Below are 16,159 nucleotides of genomic sequence, written 5' to 3'. Positions count from 1 at the left end.
GTGAACGGGTTGACTCCGATTGCATCGTCTATCTCCGGGAGAGTATTACAGCACCGTTTTCTGATGTGTTCTAGAGCAGTACATCCTTCACCTCACCACCGCTCTCTTAACCTGACCCAGTCCTAAAGAGACCCAGGTCTTCTCTTCTAACTGAGGGACAGCAGTACATCCTTCACCTCACCAATTGCTAACAAATGTTCAGTCTCAGTTAACCTGTCTGGGAACGGGGTTCAAATGGCCAAAAGCCAATGAAATTGCAGGGCGCCAAATTCAATCAACATAAATCTTATAAATCAAATTTCTCAAACATACAAGTATTAGGCACCATTTTAAAGATAAAATTCTCGTTAATCCAGCCACAGTGTCTGATTTCAAAAAGGCTTTACAGTGAAAGCTCCACAAATGATTATGTTAGGTCACCACCAAGTCACAGAAAAACACAGCAATTTTTCCAGCCAAAGAGAGTTGTCACAAAACGCAGAAATATAGATAAAATTAATCACTAACCTTTGATGATCTTCATCAGATGACACTCATAGGACTTCATGTTACACAATACATGTATGTTTTGTTCGATAAAGTGAATATTTATATCCAAAAATCTCATTTTACATTGGCGTGTTATGTTCAGTAGTTCCAAAACATGGGTGAATTTTACAGAGAGCCACATCAATCAACGGAAAAAGCATAATCTGAGTACGGCGCTCAGAGCCCAAAACAGCCAAAGAAATATCCGCCATATTGTGCAGTCAACATTAGTCAGAAATAGCATTATAAATATTCACTTACCTTTGATGATCTTCATCAGAATGCACTCCCAGGAATCCCAGTTCCACAATAAATGTTTGATTTGTTCGATAAAGTTCATTATTTATGTCCAAACACCTCCTTTTGTTAGGGCGTTTAGTAAACAAATCGAAACTCACAAGGCGCGGGCAAGTCCAGCGGAAATGTCGGACAAAAATTCCAAAAAGTTATATTACTGGTCGTAGAAACAAATCAAACGATGTATAGAATCAATCTTTAGGATGTTTTTATCATAAATGTTCAATAATGTCCTAACCGGAGAATTCCATTGTCTGTAGAAAAGCAATGGAACGAGAGATAACTTTCTCATGACCGCGCATCATGAGCCCCCAGACCTCTGACTCAATCCCATCTCATTCCCCCCTCCTTCACAGTAGAAGCCTGAAACAATGTTCTAGGGACTGTTGACATCTAGTGGAAGCCTTAGGAAGTGCAAGATGACCAGTATCCCACTGTGTCTTCAATAGGGACTGAGTTGAAAAACTACAAACCTCAGATTTCCCACTTCCTGGTTTGTTTTTTTCTCAGGTTTTTGCCTGCCATATGAGTTCTGTTATACTCACAGACATCATTCAAACAGTTTTAGAAACTTCAGAGTGTTTTCTATCCAATACTACTAATAATATGCATATATTAGCATCTGAGTAGGAGGCAGTTTACTCTGGGCACGCTTTTCATCCAAAAGTGAAAATGCTGCCCCCTATCCCAAACAGGTTTTAATAGAGGTGACCTGATAGCTGTAGAAAATTAGCAGGTTTTCCAGAAATCCTGGTTGGAAGATTTCGCATTTCTTGCTTATTTCCTCCTGATTCCGGAGAATCTCCAACCGGGATCTCTGGAAAACCTGCTCATTTTCTACAGCCATCTGAGTAGGTCACCTCTATTAACTGAGACTAAACATTAGTTATCTTCCTGCTAGTATAGAGTGAAAAGCAGACAAAGTCAACCATTCGTTTTTCACTAGTCAATGTGTTCAGACCAGTCTTCTGTTCCTTTACTAGTCCTTAGATCTGAAGGGTTATGAAAGACACTCTACTCCCCTTCAACCAAGAGAATAATCTCTCCAGCTTGATGAAGTGATGATACTAACACCGCATTGGGGGGAAAAGCACAGCGTTTGACCAGTTGAAATACTGTACTCTCTAAGGTTTGGCCGCTTGTGCAACCTTTATTTAACTAGTCAGTTAATAAGAACACATTCTTATTTACAATGACGGCCTACCCTGGCCGAACCCGGACGTCGCTGGGCCAATTATGCGCCGCGCTATGGGACTCCCAATCACGGCCGGTTGTGATACAGCCTACATTCGAACCAGGGTGTCTGTAGTGATGCCTCAAGCAGTGACTATCACAACCGGCCGTGATTGGGAGTCTCATAGTGAGATGCAGTGCCTTAGACCACTGCGCCACTCGGGAGCCCTTGACCAGTTGAAGTAATGTAGTCTCTAAGGATCATTCTTTATTTCAAGGTCAATGTGGAACCATCCTGTGTATCTAGACCAGGGCTCTCCAACCCTGTTCCTGGAAAGAGCCCGTCCTGAGTATCTAGACCAGGGCTCTCCAACCCTGTTCCTGGAAAGAGCCCGTCCTGAGTATCTAGACCAGGGCTCTCCAACCCTGTTCCTGGAGAGATACCGTCCTGTAACTTTTCACTCCAACCCTGATCTAGCGCATCTGATTCTAATAATTAGCTGGTTGATAAACTGAATCAGGTTAGTTACAACTGGGGTTGGAGTGAAAACCTACAGCAGGGTATCTCTCCAGGAACAGGGCTGGAGTTAAAACCTACAGGAGGGTATCTCTCCAGGAACAGGGCTGGAGTTAAAACCTACAGGAGGGTATCTCTCCAGGAACAGGGCTGGAGTTAAAACCTATAGGAGGGTATCTCTCCAGGAACAGGGATGGGGAACCCTGATCTAGATACACAGGCGGGTATTACTCCAGGAACATGGATGGGGAGCCCTGATCTATACTCATGTTGTCAACGTTCAGTGGGTTTGCATTATTGTAATGCTCTGCTATGGATTGTAAACTGTAAGTTTAGATGGGATCGATCAGTTGTATTTGTTAGCTTCTGTTGAAATTCTAATTAAAATCGAATGTAAACATTCATTTGAGATAACTACAAGGATTTAGTGTTAGATTTAGCTTATCTTGTATTCAGTGTATAAAGGTGTTTCTGTTTGATGTAACATACACTTACAGGATTTAGTAAACAGAAAATGTGTTTCTTAAAAAAAACTAAATTGACATTTCTGTTCATCTACATGTTTGGTGTTTCTGCCCGTTGGGTTGTCAGTCAGTGATGTCTGAAGATTAGGTGTTTTTAAGAACATGAACAATTATTATTGCCTATCTCATCGTTCACTTGTGTACCATCGTAGTTTCCACTGTTAACCCATCAGGAAAAGACAACCTGACATATAACATATTGTATGAACAGAAAGCAGATATGTTTGTTTTGACTGTCTATATTAATATGTGTAGAAGTTCTATCTGATATATATATTTTTTTATATTACAATTTGTATAAATTCTGAGAGCCTAACGGACCAGAACTATGAACTACGTAGCTTCTTAAGAATCGGACCCTTTTTTTCTCTCCAATTTTCGCCTAAAATTACATATCCAAATCTAACTGCCTGAAGCTCAGGACCTGAAGCAAGAATATGCATATTCTTGATACCATTTGAAAGGAAACACTTTGAAGTTTGTGGAAATGTGAAATTAATGTAGGAGAATATAACACATTAGATCCGGCAAAAGATAATACAAAGAAAAAAACATGCATTTTTGAAATGCAGGAGAAAGGCCATAATGTATTATTGCAGGTCAGGCGAAATTTAGATGTTGCCCACTAGATGGCAGCAGTGTGTATGCAAAGTTTCAGATTGAGCCAGTGAAGCATTTCAATCCTGGACAATATTTTGTATCAAGCCTGCCCAAATGTGCAGAATTGGTCAATTGATACCTTTTCAATCAATCAATCAAATGTATTTACAAAGCCCTTTTTACATCAGGCTTTGTCACAAAGGGCTATACAAAAATCCAGCCTAAAACCCCAAACAGCAAGCAATGCCGATGTAGATGCACGGCGGTTAGGAAAAACTCCCTAGAAAGGCCAGAACCTAGGAAGAAACCTAGAGAGGAACCAGGATATGAGGGGTGGCTAGGAAAAACTCCCTAGAAAGGCCAGAACCTAGGAAGAAACCTAGAGAGGAACCAGGCTCTGAGGGTTGGCCAGTCCTCTTCTGGCTGTGCCAGGTGGAGATTATAACAGAACATGGCCATTAAAGCCAGATCGTTCTTCAAGATGTCCAAACGTTCATAGATGACCAGCAGGGTCAAATAATAATAATAATAATCACAGTGGTTGTAGAGGATGCAACAGGTCAGCACCTTAGGAGTAAATGTCAGTTGGCTTTTGATAGCCGAGCATTCAGAGTTAGAGACAACAGGTTCAGTAGAGAGAGAGAGATTCGAAAACAGCAGGTCCGGGACAAGGTAGCACATCTGGTGAACAGAACTATAAAGTACATAACTATAGAGAACATACAAAAATGCTATGGAAATACATTTAAATGTACACACTACCAGGAATGTCATACATGATGGATCATTAGCTTATACACAAACATTCCCACATCTAGATGGCCGCGCGGGGTGGGTGTGGAGCCAGAGACAGCAGGGGTTCAAACTGGAGAACCCAGTTACTACATTTGAACATAAAAATGTTTTAAAAATGTTTTATCAAACAAAACTATGCTACATTTTTTATCTCTGGCACTCTCAGGATGACAAATCAGAGCCAGATTCCTGAATGTAAGTACATGATTTACCTTCAGAGGTGAATGTCTCAAACCATCTGCCGTGATAAAAGGTTTGTTGTTGTGGACTCTCCTCAAACAATACCATGGTCTTTTTTCACTGTAATAGCTACTGTAAATTGGACAGTGCAGTTAGATGAACAATAATGTAAGCTTTCTGCCCATATAAGACATGTCTCGGTGGAGGGACACAGATCCCGTAGAGGTTATACTGTCTAGTTCTGTTCCTGCTCTTTATGATAATAATATGATGCATTTCTTTCAGTCAATATTGGTGAATACATTGAATGTTTCTACTATTAACATATTCAATATTAGTGAAGTTATTGAATTTGAACCAGTTTGACGTGTATGTGTGTTATCATGGCTCAGTCCTGAACCTGGGGAACCACTGTGTCCTACACTAGTTTTGCATCCAAGTTGCACTTCATTCCCTTTATAGGACTTTATAGTACCACTTTTGACCAGGCCCCAAAACACTCTGTTCAGAAGTAGTGCACTATATAGGGCTCTGGTCTAAAGTAGTGCACTATATAGGGCTCTGGTCTAAAGTAGTGCACTATATAGGGCTCTGGTCTAAAGTAGTGCACTATATAGGGCTCTGGTCTAAAGTAGTGCACTATATAGGGAATAGTTGTCATTATATAGGGAATAGGCAGCTATTTGGAATACAACTAGTTGTCACTATATATGGAATAGGCAGCTATTTGGAATACAACTAGTTGCCACTATATAGGGAATAAGCAGCTGTTTGGGATACAACTAGTTGTCTTTCCACATGGTTCCTGTGGTCCAATATACAAAGTGGATGTCCAGAAACAGGTTGAGCAACGCTGTGTATTGTCATGTATCCTATCTATGTTGTACTGGACCTGTTTCCACAGAGACACAATAAACACCATGTGTGATGACATTGTCCATGTGTTCTCTTTATGCTGTATTAGAAGAGGACATCCAGGAGCTTTGCACCTGCACCAGCATTGCTATAGTAACAGGGATAAATATGTTGATCTGTCCCTAAAATGTACACACATACAGTGGGGAGAACAAGTATTTGATTCACTGCCGATTTTGCAGGTTTTCCTACTTACAAAGCATGTAGAGGTCTGTAATTCGTATCATAGGTACACTTCAACTGTGAGAGACGGAATCTAAAACAAAAATCCAGAAAATCACATTGTATGATATTTAAGTAATTAATTTGCATTTTATTGCATGACATAAGTATTTGATACATCAGAAAAGCTGAACTTAATATTTGGTACAGAAACCTTTGTTTGCAATTACAGAGATCATACGTTTCCTGTAGTTCTTGACCAGGTTTGCACACACTGCAGCAGGGATTTTGGCCCACTCCTCCATACAGACCTTCTCCAGATCCTTCAGGTTTTTGGGGCTGTCGCTGGGCAATACGGACTTTCAGCTCCCTCCAAAGATTTTCTGTTGGGTTCAGGTCTGGAGGCTGGCTAGGCAAATCCAAGACATTGACCTCAACTTCCCTGGAGTTGAGGTCAGGCCAGTCAAGTTCTTCAACACTGATCTTGACGAACATTTTCTGTATGGACCTCACTTTGTGCACGGGGCATTGTCATGCTGAAACAGGAAAGGGCCTTCCCCAAACTGTTTTATTTCATCACTGACATCATTACAGAATATCCCAGTCCATGTGTATTTCATCACTGAGATCATTACAGAATATCACAGTCCATGTGTATTTCATCACTGATATCATGACAGAATATCCCAGTCCATGTGTATTTCATCACTGAGATCATTACAGAATATCCCAGTCCATGTGTATTTCATCACTGAGATCATTACAGAATATCCCAGTCCATGTGTATTTCATCACTGACATCATTACAGAATATCCCAGTCCATGTGTATTTCATCACTGACATCATTACAGAATATCCCAGTCCATGTGTATTTCATCATTACAGAATATCCCAGTCCATGTGTATTTCATCACTGAGATCATTACAGAATATCCCAGTCCATGTGTATTTCATCACTGACATCATTACAGAATATCCCAGTCCATGTGTATTTCATCACTGACATCATTACAGAATATCCCAGTCCATGTGTATTTCATCACTGAGATCATTACAGAATATCCCAGTCCATGTGTATTTCATCACTGAGATCATTACAGAATATCCCAGTCCATGTGTATTTCATCACTGACATCATTACAGAATATCCCAGTCCATGTGTATTTCATCATTACAGAATATCCCAGTCCATGTGTATTTCATCACTGAGATCATTACAGAATATCCCAGTCCATGTGTATTTCATCACTGACATCATTACAGAATATCCCAGTCCATGTGTATTTCATCACTGACATCATTACAGAATATCCCAGTCCATGTGTATTTCATCACTGAGATCATTACAGAATATCTCAGTCCATGTGTATTTCATCACTGACATCATTACAGAATATCCCAGTCCATGTGTATTTCATCACTGAGATCATTACAGAATATCCCAGTCCATGTGTATTTCATCACTGAGATCATTACAGAATATCCCAGTCCATGTGTATTTCATCACTACAGAATATCCCAGTCCATGTATATTTCATCACTGACATCATTACAGAATATCCCAGTCCATGTGTATTTCATCACTGAGATCATTACAGAATATCCCAGTCCATGTGTATTTCATCACTACAGAATATCCCAGTCCATGTGTATTTCATCACTGACATCATTACAGAATATCCCAGTCCATGTGTATTTCATCACTGACATCATTACAGAATATCCCAGTCCATGTGTATTTCATCATTACAGAATATCCCAGTCCATGTGTATTTCATCACTGACATCATTACAGAATATCCCAGTCCATGTGTATTTCATCACTACAGAATATCCCAGTCCATGTGTATTTCATCACTGAGATCATTACAGAATATCCCAGTCCATGTGTATTTCATCCGAATCCCAGAGTAAATTCTCTCCCAGGCTGTAGGCCCCACCTGCTTCAAGAAGACCAACATCATCCCAGTGCCCAAGAAAAACAAGGTGACAAACCTGTTTTTTTCTCATCTCTCCAGCTTTGCACTTCATCATTTATTTATAGAATCATCGCAGCCCAAAGGGTTGTAGAGAGCTGCAGCACCCCACGATTAATTTACATTTAAATACTGTACTTTTGCCAAAGTTATAGAATTACTGTTCAGAATAGCCTAGTACACCATGAGAAGGACCATCATTTAGCCACAGAGGATCAATAGGTTTTTTTTAATAGCCTAGCTGTGGATTGTGTGTTGCCCCAAGGCATAGCCTACAGTCAGGAATGGCAAATCTGTCAGTGAACAAACAGCAGGTGGACAAAACAGGCCTTTCGCAATACTTTGAATACAATCAGGGGAAAACACAGGCTGTTAGGAAAGGGCTCCTGCTGAAAAGACTCTGCTGTAGGTTACCAACGTTTTTAGATCAACTTCTAAATATTGTTTTACAAAGTGAAACAGGAGAGGTACTGTACAGGCTTTTGTCAAGATGCATCGGCCATCACCTGCCTGTGAGCTGCAATCACTGGGTGAGTCAGTGAAACTTTAAAGCATTTTTAGGACTATAATTTCCTTGTCATATTGTAGCCTACAATATGTCTGTCTCCACACACCGAGGCCAGGCTATTGATGGATTAAACACGTTTTTATTGAGCTCAGATCCTCCGTTTCTCAGTGAAAGTAGCCTGTGATTTTGATAATTTGTGTGGTTTAAAAAAATATTATGTCGAAGTCTCCAGTCATGTAAAATTACGCATAATTAAATTGCATTAAATGCATTACTAAAAGGTCAACTTTTCCCCGGGATCCGAGGCAACAAAAAAATCTGCCCCATCTGTGCAACTTCTGTAAGTGCCTCTACTTTACTGATCTATGCCACTACTCAAATGATATGCTTTATTATAAAGGTCATATTTGACCTCATGATCCTTGTTTTCATTGATGGTTTATAACTGGGTTGGTCCCCCAGCCCCCTTAGCCCCAACCAGGCCAGGCCCCCCAGCCCCAACCAGGCCAGACCCCCGCCCCCTTAGCCTCAACCAGGCCAGACCCCCCGCCTCCTTAGCCCCAACCAGGCCAGGCCCCCGCCCCCTTAGCCCCAACCAGACCAGACCAGCCCCCCGCCCCCTTAGCCCCAACCAGGCCAGGCCAGTAATAACAGACTAATAGAAATCTGCCCTGGAATTGAAGGTCTTCATGTGCAGCGCCAGTTGTCACCACACGAGGGCGACCTTTGCTCAAACTTCATTGGCCACCGTCATTACCAATAGCATCACTTTGTGTAGGTACCGCAGCTTCCGGGTGTGTTCAGCGGTGGTTTATATATATATTTTGATGCATTGTGTTTTATGACAGGTTAAAAGGCTTCTGGGAGTTATATATTGTCAAAATGAATCGAATATTTGGTCGGGGAAAACCCAAAGCACCTCCTCCTAATCTATCGGACTGCATAGGAAATGTAAGTTTTGTCTGGTGGTTGTTTTTAGCTAGCTATGATGACAACCAGTCAGCTACAATGAGCCAGTTAACGTTACCTAGCGATAGGTTGTTCATCTGGCAAAATCAGAACAACAGAACTCAACATCTCATCATATTACGATTCAACAGTAGAGCCATTTCCCTGGATGTGATCATTTCACTTCAGCAAGTTACGGTTAGGGTCATTTTCATCTTGGGTCAAACAGCTAATAAACTGTCTTCTTTCCCAACGTGGGAATGCTGTTATTTGGTGTCTTGCTGCTTCAGGCTATTACAGGCTAATGTCAGTTACTGCTGTTGTCTGTCCAGGTCTCATTTCTCTCCTAGCTGTAGGCCTGTCTGGGAACTGTCCAGGGGGCTGCATTCTCCTTCGGTTTAGCCCAAACATGTCATTTAAAGGAAGGACTGTGGTATCTGTTCCTTTTTAGAAAGTATTTATTGATACATCTGTGATTAACTGAGAGCTGTGTGATGTAGGTGGATGCCAGGGCAGAGTCTATGGATCAGAAGATCTCCCGTCTGGACGCTGAACTGATTAAGTATAAAGACCAAATGAAGAAGATGAGAGAAGGACCCTCTAAGGTTAGAGGGGAAATAGAGGGAAGGGATGTGTTGGGAGATTTAGTAGATGGCTCAGGTTAGAGGGGAAATAGAGGGAAGGGATGTGTTGGGAGATTTAGTAGATGGCTCAGGTTAGAGGGGAAATAGAGGGAAGGGATGTGTTGGGAGATTTAGTAGATGGCTCAGGTTAGAGGGGAAATAGAGGGAAGGGATGTGTTGGGAGATTTAGTAGATGGCTCAGGTTAGAGGGGAAATAGAGGGAAGGGATGTGTTGGGAGATTTAGTAGATGAGGAAATCCATTTGAATTCAATCACTTTTTGACAGCATCCCTTTTGATTTAAACACAACGTTCCGCACATGGAAGAAGAGGTCAGGAAGTGACATTTGGGACCTGAATGCCAAAACATTCAGGAGATAAAGGTCCTCAAAGTTGACCCGTTTTACATACCCCACGAGACATCACTGGAAAAAATAAATTGATTATTTGTAATAAATATTATGACATTTAACATAAATGATCTAAAAACGTGTAAGCTCAGATTTTTTTCAGATTCACATTTTGTAGTTTAGGCCCTATTTCACATCATCTGAGGTTGTGTTGTGCCCTCCATCGGTCGAGACACAACATGCTCTTGAATACAGAATGGGTGTCATTTCAATCATAGAAACATAATCATAGAATGGACCTATCCCTTCAGACCACTAAATCAAATCAAATGTATTTATATAGCCCTTCTTACATAGGTGATTATAACAGAACATGGCCAAGATGTTCAAATGTTCATAAATGACCAGCAGGGTCAAATAATAATAATCACAGTAGTTGTCGAGGGTGCAACAGGTCGGCACCTCAGGAGTAAATTTCAGTTGGCTTTTCATAGCCGATCATTCAGAGTATCTCTACCGCTCCTGCTGTCTCTAAAGAGTTGGAAACAGCAGGTCTGGGACAGGTAGCACGTCCGGTGAACAGGTCAGGGTTCCATAGCCGCAGGTAGAACAGTTGAAATTGGAGCAGCAGCATGGCCAGGTGGACTGGGGACAGCAAGGAGTCATCATGCCAGTTAGTCCTGGGGCACGGTCCTAGGGCTCAGGTCCTCCGAGAGAGAGAAAGAAAGAGAGAATTAGAGAGAGCATACTTAAATTCACACAGGACACCGGATAAGACAGGAGAAGTACTCCAGATATAACAGACTGACCCTAGCCCCCCGACACATAAACTACTGCAGCATAAATACTGGAGGCTGAGACAGGAGGGGTCAGGAGACACTGTGGCCCCATCCGATGATACCCCCGGACAGGGCCAAACAGGAAGGATATAACCCCACCCACTTTGCCAAAGCACAGCACTACATTTAGATCCTACACCATTGACTTTTTAATTGGCATTTTTACTTCTAATTACTACCAAAAAAAATGGCTGCCGTCGCATGTCAACTTAAATGGCCATGTCTATTTTATTATCTACACTTACAGTGGGGCAAAAAAGTATTTAGTCAGCCACCAATTGAGCAAGTTCTCCAACTTAAAAAGATGAGAGAGGCCTGTAATTTTCATCATAAGTACACTTCAACTATCACATTGTAGGATTTTTAATGAATTTATTTGCAAATTATGGTGGAAAATAAGTATTTGGTCAATAACAAAAGTATATCTCAATACTTTGTTATATACCATTTGTTGGCAATGACAGAGGTCAAATGTTTTCTGTAAGTCTTCACAAGGTTTTCACACACTGTTGCTGGTATTTTGGCCCATTCCTCCATGCAGATCTCCTCTAGAGCAGTGATGTTTTGGGGCTGTTGCTGGGCAACACGGACTTTCAACTCCCTCCAAAGATTTTCTATGGGGTTGAGATCTAGAGACTGGCTAGGCCACTCCAGGACCTTGAAATGCTTCTTACGAAGCCACTCCTTCGTTGCCCGGGCGGTGTGTTTGGGATCATTGTCATGCTGAAAGACCCAGCCACGTTTCATCTTCAATGTCCTTGCTGATGGAAGGCGGTCTTCACTCAAAATCTCACGATACATGGCCCCATTCATTCTTTCCTTTACATGGATCACTCGTCCTGGTCCCTTTGCAGAAAAACAACCCCAAAGCATGATGTTTCCACCCCCATGCTTCACAGTAGGTATGGTGTTCTTTGGATGCAACTCAGCATTCTTTGTCCTCCAAACACGACGAGTTGAGTTTTTACCAAAAAGTTCTATTTTGGTTTCATCTGACCATATTGAAATTCTCCCAATCTTCTTCTGGATCATCCAAATGCTCTCTAGCAAACTTCAGACGGGCCTGGACATGTACTGGCTTAAGCAGGGGGACACGTCTGGCACTGCAGGATTTGAGTCCCTGGCGGCGTAGTGTGTTACTGATGGTAGGCTTTGTTACTTTGGTCCCAGCTCTCTGCAGGTCATTCACTAGGTCCCCCCGTGTGGTACTGGGATTTTTGCTCACCGTTCTTGTGATCATTTTGACCCTACGGGGTGAGATCTTGCGTGGAGCCCCAGATCGAGGGAGATTATCAGTGGTCTTGTATGTCTTCCATTTCCTAATAATTGCTCCCACAGTTGATTTCTTCAAACCAAGCTGCTTACCTATTGCAGATTCAGTCTTCCCAGCCTGGTGCAGGTCTACAATTTTGTTTCTGGTGTCCTTTGACAGCTCTTTGGTCTTGGCCATAGTGGAGTTTGGAGTGTGACTGTTTGAGGTTGTGGACAGGTGTCTTTTATACTGATAACAAGTTCAAACAGGAGCCATTAATACAGGTAATGAGTGGAGGACAGAGGAGCCTCTTAGAGAAGAAGTTACAGGTCTGTGAGTGCCAGAAATCTTTCTTGTTTGTAGGTGACCAAATACTTATTTTCCACCATAATTTGCAAATAAATTCATTAAAAATCCTACAATGTGATTTTCTGGATTTTTTTCCCATTTTTTCTGTCATAGTTGAAGTGTACCTATGATGAAAATTACAGGCCTCTCTCATCTTTTTAAGTGGGAGAACTTGCACAATTGGTGGCTGACTAAATACTTTTTTGCCCCACTGTATCATAACCCAACATGCAACAATTTCAAACATTTAGCTGAGTTATAGTTCATATAATGAAATCAGTCAAGTGAAATAAATTAACAAGGCCCTTGTCTGTTAATTTCACGACTAGGAATACAGATATGCATCTGTTGGTCACAGATAGGGCTGAACTCATTTAGTTGACTCATTGATTGTTTGGTCAATAGGATTTTGGTCGACCCAATACTTTGTGAGAATTTTAGGGGTTTAATTTCATTTCATTTACGAGTTGTCAATTTATTAATTGTCTTTTGTTTGGAGCGCTCCTGTCAATCTTAAGGACCTGATTACGCTTAGAATAGGCCTTTAGGCTTCCTGGCCTGCTCACAAATGTAGGGCATATAAATGTGCCTATTTGAGGATCCGATAGTATTTCTGATTGGCTTAACACACAACCACTAATGAGCTGTGGAACTTCTCAAAATAAAGTCTTCTTCACCTTTGAATAACAGACTGAATAACAGGAAACAAGTGCCGTCATCATTGCTTTGCACAAAAAGGGCTTCACAGGCAAGGATATTGCTGCCAGTAAGATTGCACCTAAATCAACCATTTTTCGGATCATCAAGAACTTCAAGGAGAGCAGTTCAATTGTTGTGAAGAAGGCTTCAGGGCGCCCAAGAGTCCTGTGTCATGCCAACAGTAAAGCATCCCGAGACCATTCATGTGTGGGGTTGCTTCTCAGCCAAGGGAGTGGGCTCACTCACAATTTTGCCTAAGACACACATCCTCCGAGAGCAACTTCTCCCAACCATCCAGGAACAGTTTGGTGACGAACATGATGGATTACCTTGCCATAGGGCAAAAGTGATAACTAAGTGGCTCGGAGAACAAAACATCAATATTTTGGGTCCATGGCCAGGAAACTCCCCAGACCTTAATCCCATTGAGAACTTGTGGTCAATCCTCGAGGCGGGTGGACAAACAAAAACCCACAAATTCTGGTAAACTCCAAGCATTGATTATGCAAGAATGGGCTGCCATCAGTCAGGATGTGGCCCAGAAGTTAATTGACAGCATGCCAGGGCGAATTGCAGAGGTCTTGAAAAAGAGGGGTCAACACTGCAAGTATTGACTCTTTGCATCAACTTCATGTAATTGTCAATAAAAGCCTTTGACACTTATGAAATGCTTGTAATTATACTTCAGTATTCCATAGTAACATCGGAAACAAATATCTAAAGACACTAAATCAGCAAAATATGTGGAAGTTAATATTTGTGTCATTCTCAAAACTTTTGGCCACAACTGCAGGCCATTTTTTACATATTGCCAACAGTAGTTACTTTTAGATTTGTATATTATTATTTAGATATCATTTTGATTAACCACATGACATTGATTTTTGAGCTATGAAGACTTTATTATGAATTAAATAAAACTATTCCACGAAAATGTGCACATGAAAATCATAACTGGCTTGCAGATCAGTAGAAATGGTAGCATAACTTGGCACTTCAAATGGAGAAGGTTGTAGACCGCTGGTGTAGCCTGTTACTGGCAACGTCAGGAGAATCATGGCAGAATCTGCCAAGGCCAGCAACAGCAGCTATATTGATCTCTGGCTCCCTCTTGAGTCATTTGTGTGTCTATATATATGGAATAATACACGTTTTAAAATGTAGACTAATAGATTGGTCAAAACAACAAAACTCTCAGTCGACCAAAAAAAAAGGTAGGGGCGTAGATCGGAAAACCAGTCAGTATCTGGTGTGCCATGCTGCATGAGGCAAATGGTGGTCACATCTCCTTCGTTGTCAAAACGTTTTTTAATTCAAACGGTTTCACCCTAGAGCAGCGTTTCCCAAACTCGATCCCCGGGACCCCAAGGGGTGCACGTTTTTATTTTTCCCCCAACACTACACAGCTGATTCAGATGATCAACTAATCATCATCATTAAAACCTAAACATGCACCCTTGGGGTCCTGAAGACCGAGTTTGGGAAACGCTGCCTTTGACTGACCGCTTACACTAACCTCTGATGCCTGCAAGTCTATGTGTCAGTATGTCTGCCTGTCAGTCTGTCTAGCCTGCCTGTCAGTCTGTCTAGCCTGCCTGTCAGTCTGTCTAGCCTGCCTGTCAGTCTGTCTAGCCTGCCTGTCAGTCTATCTAGCCTGCCTGTCAGTCTGTCTAGCCTGCCTGTCAGTCTGTCTTGCCTGTCTGTCTGTCTTGCCTGCCTGCCTGCCTGCCTGCCTGCCTGTCAGTCTGTCTTGTCTGCCTGTCTATCTCTCTGTCTCTGGCTGTCGGTCTGTCTTGCCGGTCTGTCTTGCCTGTCTGTCTGCCTTTCTGTCTGTCTACCTTTCTATCTGTCTGTTTCTGGCTGTCAGTCTGCCTGTCAGTCTGCCTGTCTGTCTGTCGGTGTTCTTGGGAGGGGAAAGCTGATGGACTAATAAAGTATTCTACTATTTCTTCTTCCTCTCCAGAACATGGTGAAGCAGAAAGCTATGAGGGTTCTGAAGCAGAAGAGACAGTAAGATGTTGTTCATTTCAGTACTACTGTATAAACAAGATACCACTGTTGTTTAGAAACTAACACTCAGAAAATGAGTCATTGTCGATTCAGCTTGGAATAAATGACCATTTTGTATTCCAGGTATGAATAATTAGATTTTATATTGAAGATATGTGATATATATTGTATTCTACACTGAGTGGACAAAACATTAGACACAGACTGACCAGGTGAATCCAGGTGAAAGATATGATCCCTTATTGATTGATGTCACTTGTTAAATCCACTTCAGTCAGTGTAGATCAGGGGTCCACAACTGGTGCCCTGTGGGACAAATCTGACCCATCAACAATATTATTTGCCATCTCAAATGTAAAAAATAATATTATTTAAAACAAATCTCAGACCCGAGATGCAAAAAGTCCCAAATGCAATGTTTTTAAAAATTTTATTTAACCTTTATTTAACCAGGAAGGGCTCATCGAGATTTAAAATCTATTTTTCAAGAGCGTCCTGGCCAAGATAGGTAGCACCAAGTCATTACAAAAATTACAGACAGACAACATAAAAAACTACAACTAATCTAGTAAAAAAACATTGATTTCACAAGAGTATAAAACAGCAAATTAAAAACATTGACAGGTCAGGGAATCAGCCTCAAGATCATTCATCAGTGATTTAAAAATACCAATCGGGACAAGTTCTTCCAGTTTAAAAGTATTTTGTAAGGCGTTCCAAGACGATGGCCAGAGTACATAAAAGCCCTTTTACCAAATTCAGTTTGGACATTTGGAACAGTTAGCAGGACAAAGTCCAGCGAACGAAGAGAGTACCCACCACATTTCTGAACAATAAAAATGGTCAAATAAAAAGGTAGTTAACCCAAACTGGCTTTGTAAATAAAAGTATATCAGTGACTGAGCCTACGGGTGA

At 41.4% G+C, this 16,159-nt stretch overlaps 1 protein-coding gene across 1 annotated transcript in view; it reads left to right on the top strand.

Annotated features, from left to right (window-relative positions):
- Positions 1-8,950: 8,950 nt before the first annotated feature.
- The window catches only part of LOC112217282 (charged multivesicular body protein 5), a gene marked incomplete in the record, with an annotated part of 43,294 nt that continues 36,085 nt past the window's right edge, over positions 8,951-16,159 (top strand). Inside the window, 3 exon segments of the mRNA XM_042329285.1 lie at positions 8,951-9,127; positions 9,625-9,729; positions 15,198-15,244. Coding sequence (XP_042185219.1) covers positions 9,059-9,127; positions 9,625-9,729; positions 15,198-15,244 — 221 coding nt within the window.

Source organism: Oncorhynchus tshawytscha, linkage group LG10 (genome assembly GCF_018296145.1).
Source record: "Oncorhynchus tshawytscha isolate Ot180627B linkage group LG10, Otsh_v2.0, whole genome shotgun sequence".
Classification (NCBI taxonomy): Eukaryota; Metazoa; Chordata; class Actinopteri; order Salmoniformes; family Salmonidae; genus Oncorhynchus; species Oncorhynchus tshawytscha.
Note: the sequence above shows the minus strand (reverse complement) of the source record. Positions and strands in the feature narration are given on the sequence as shown.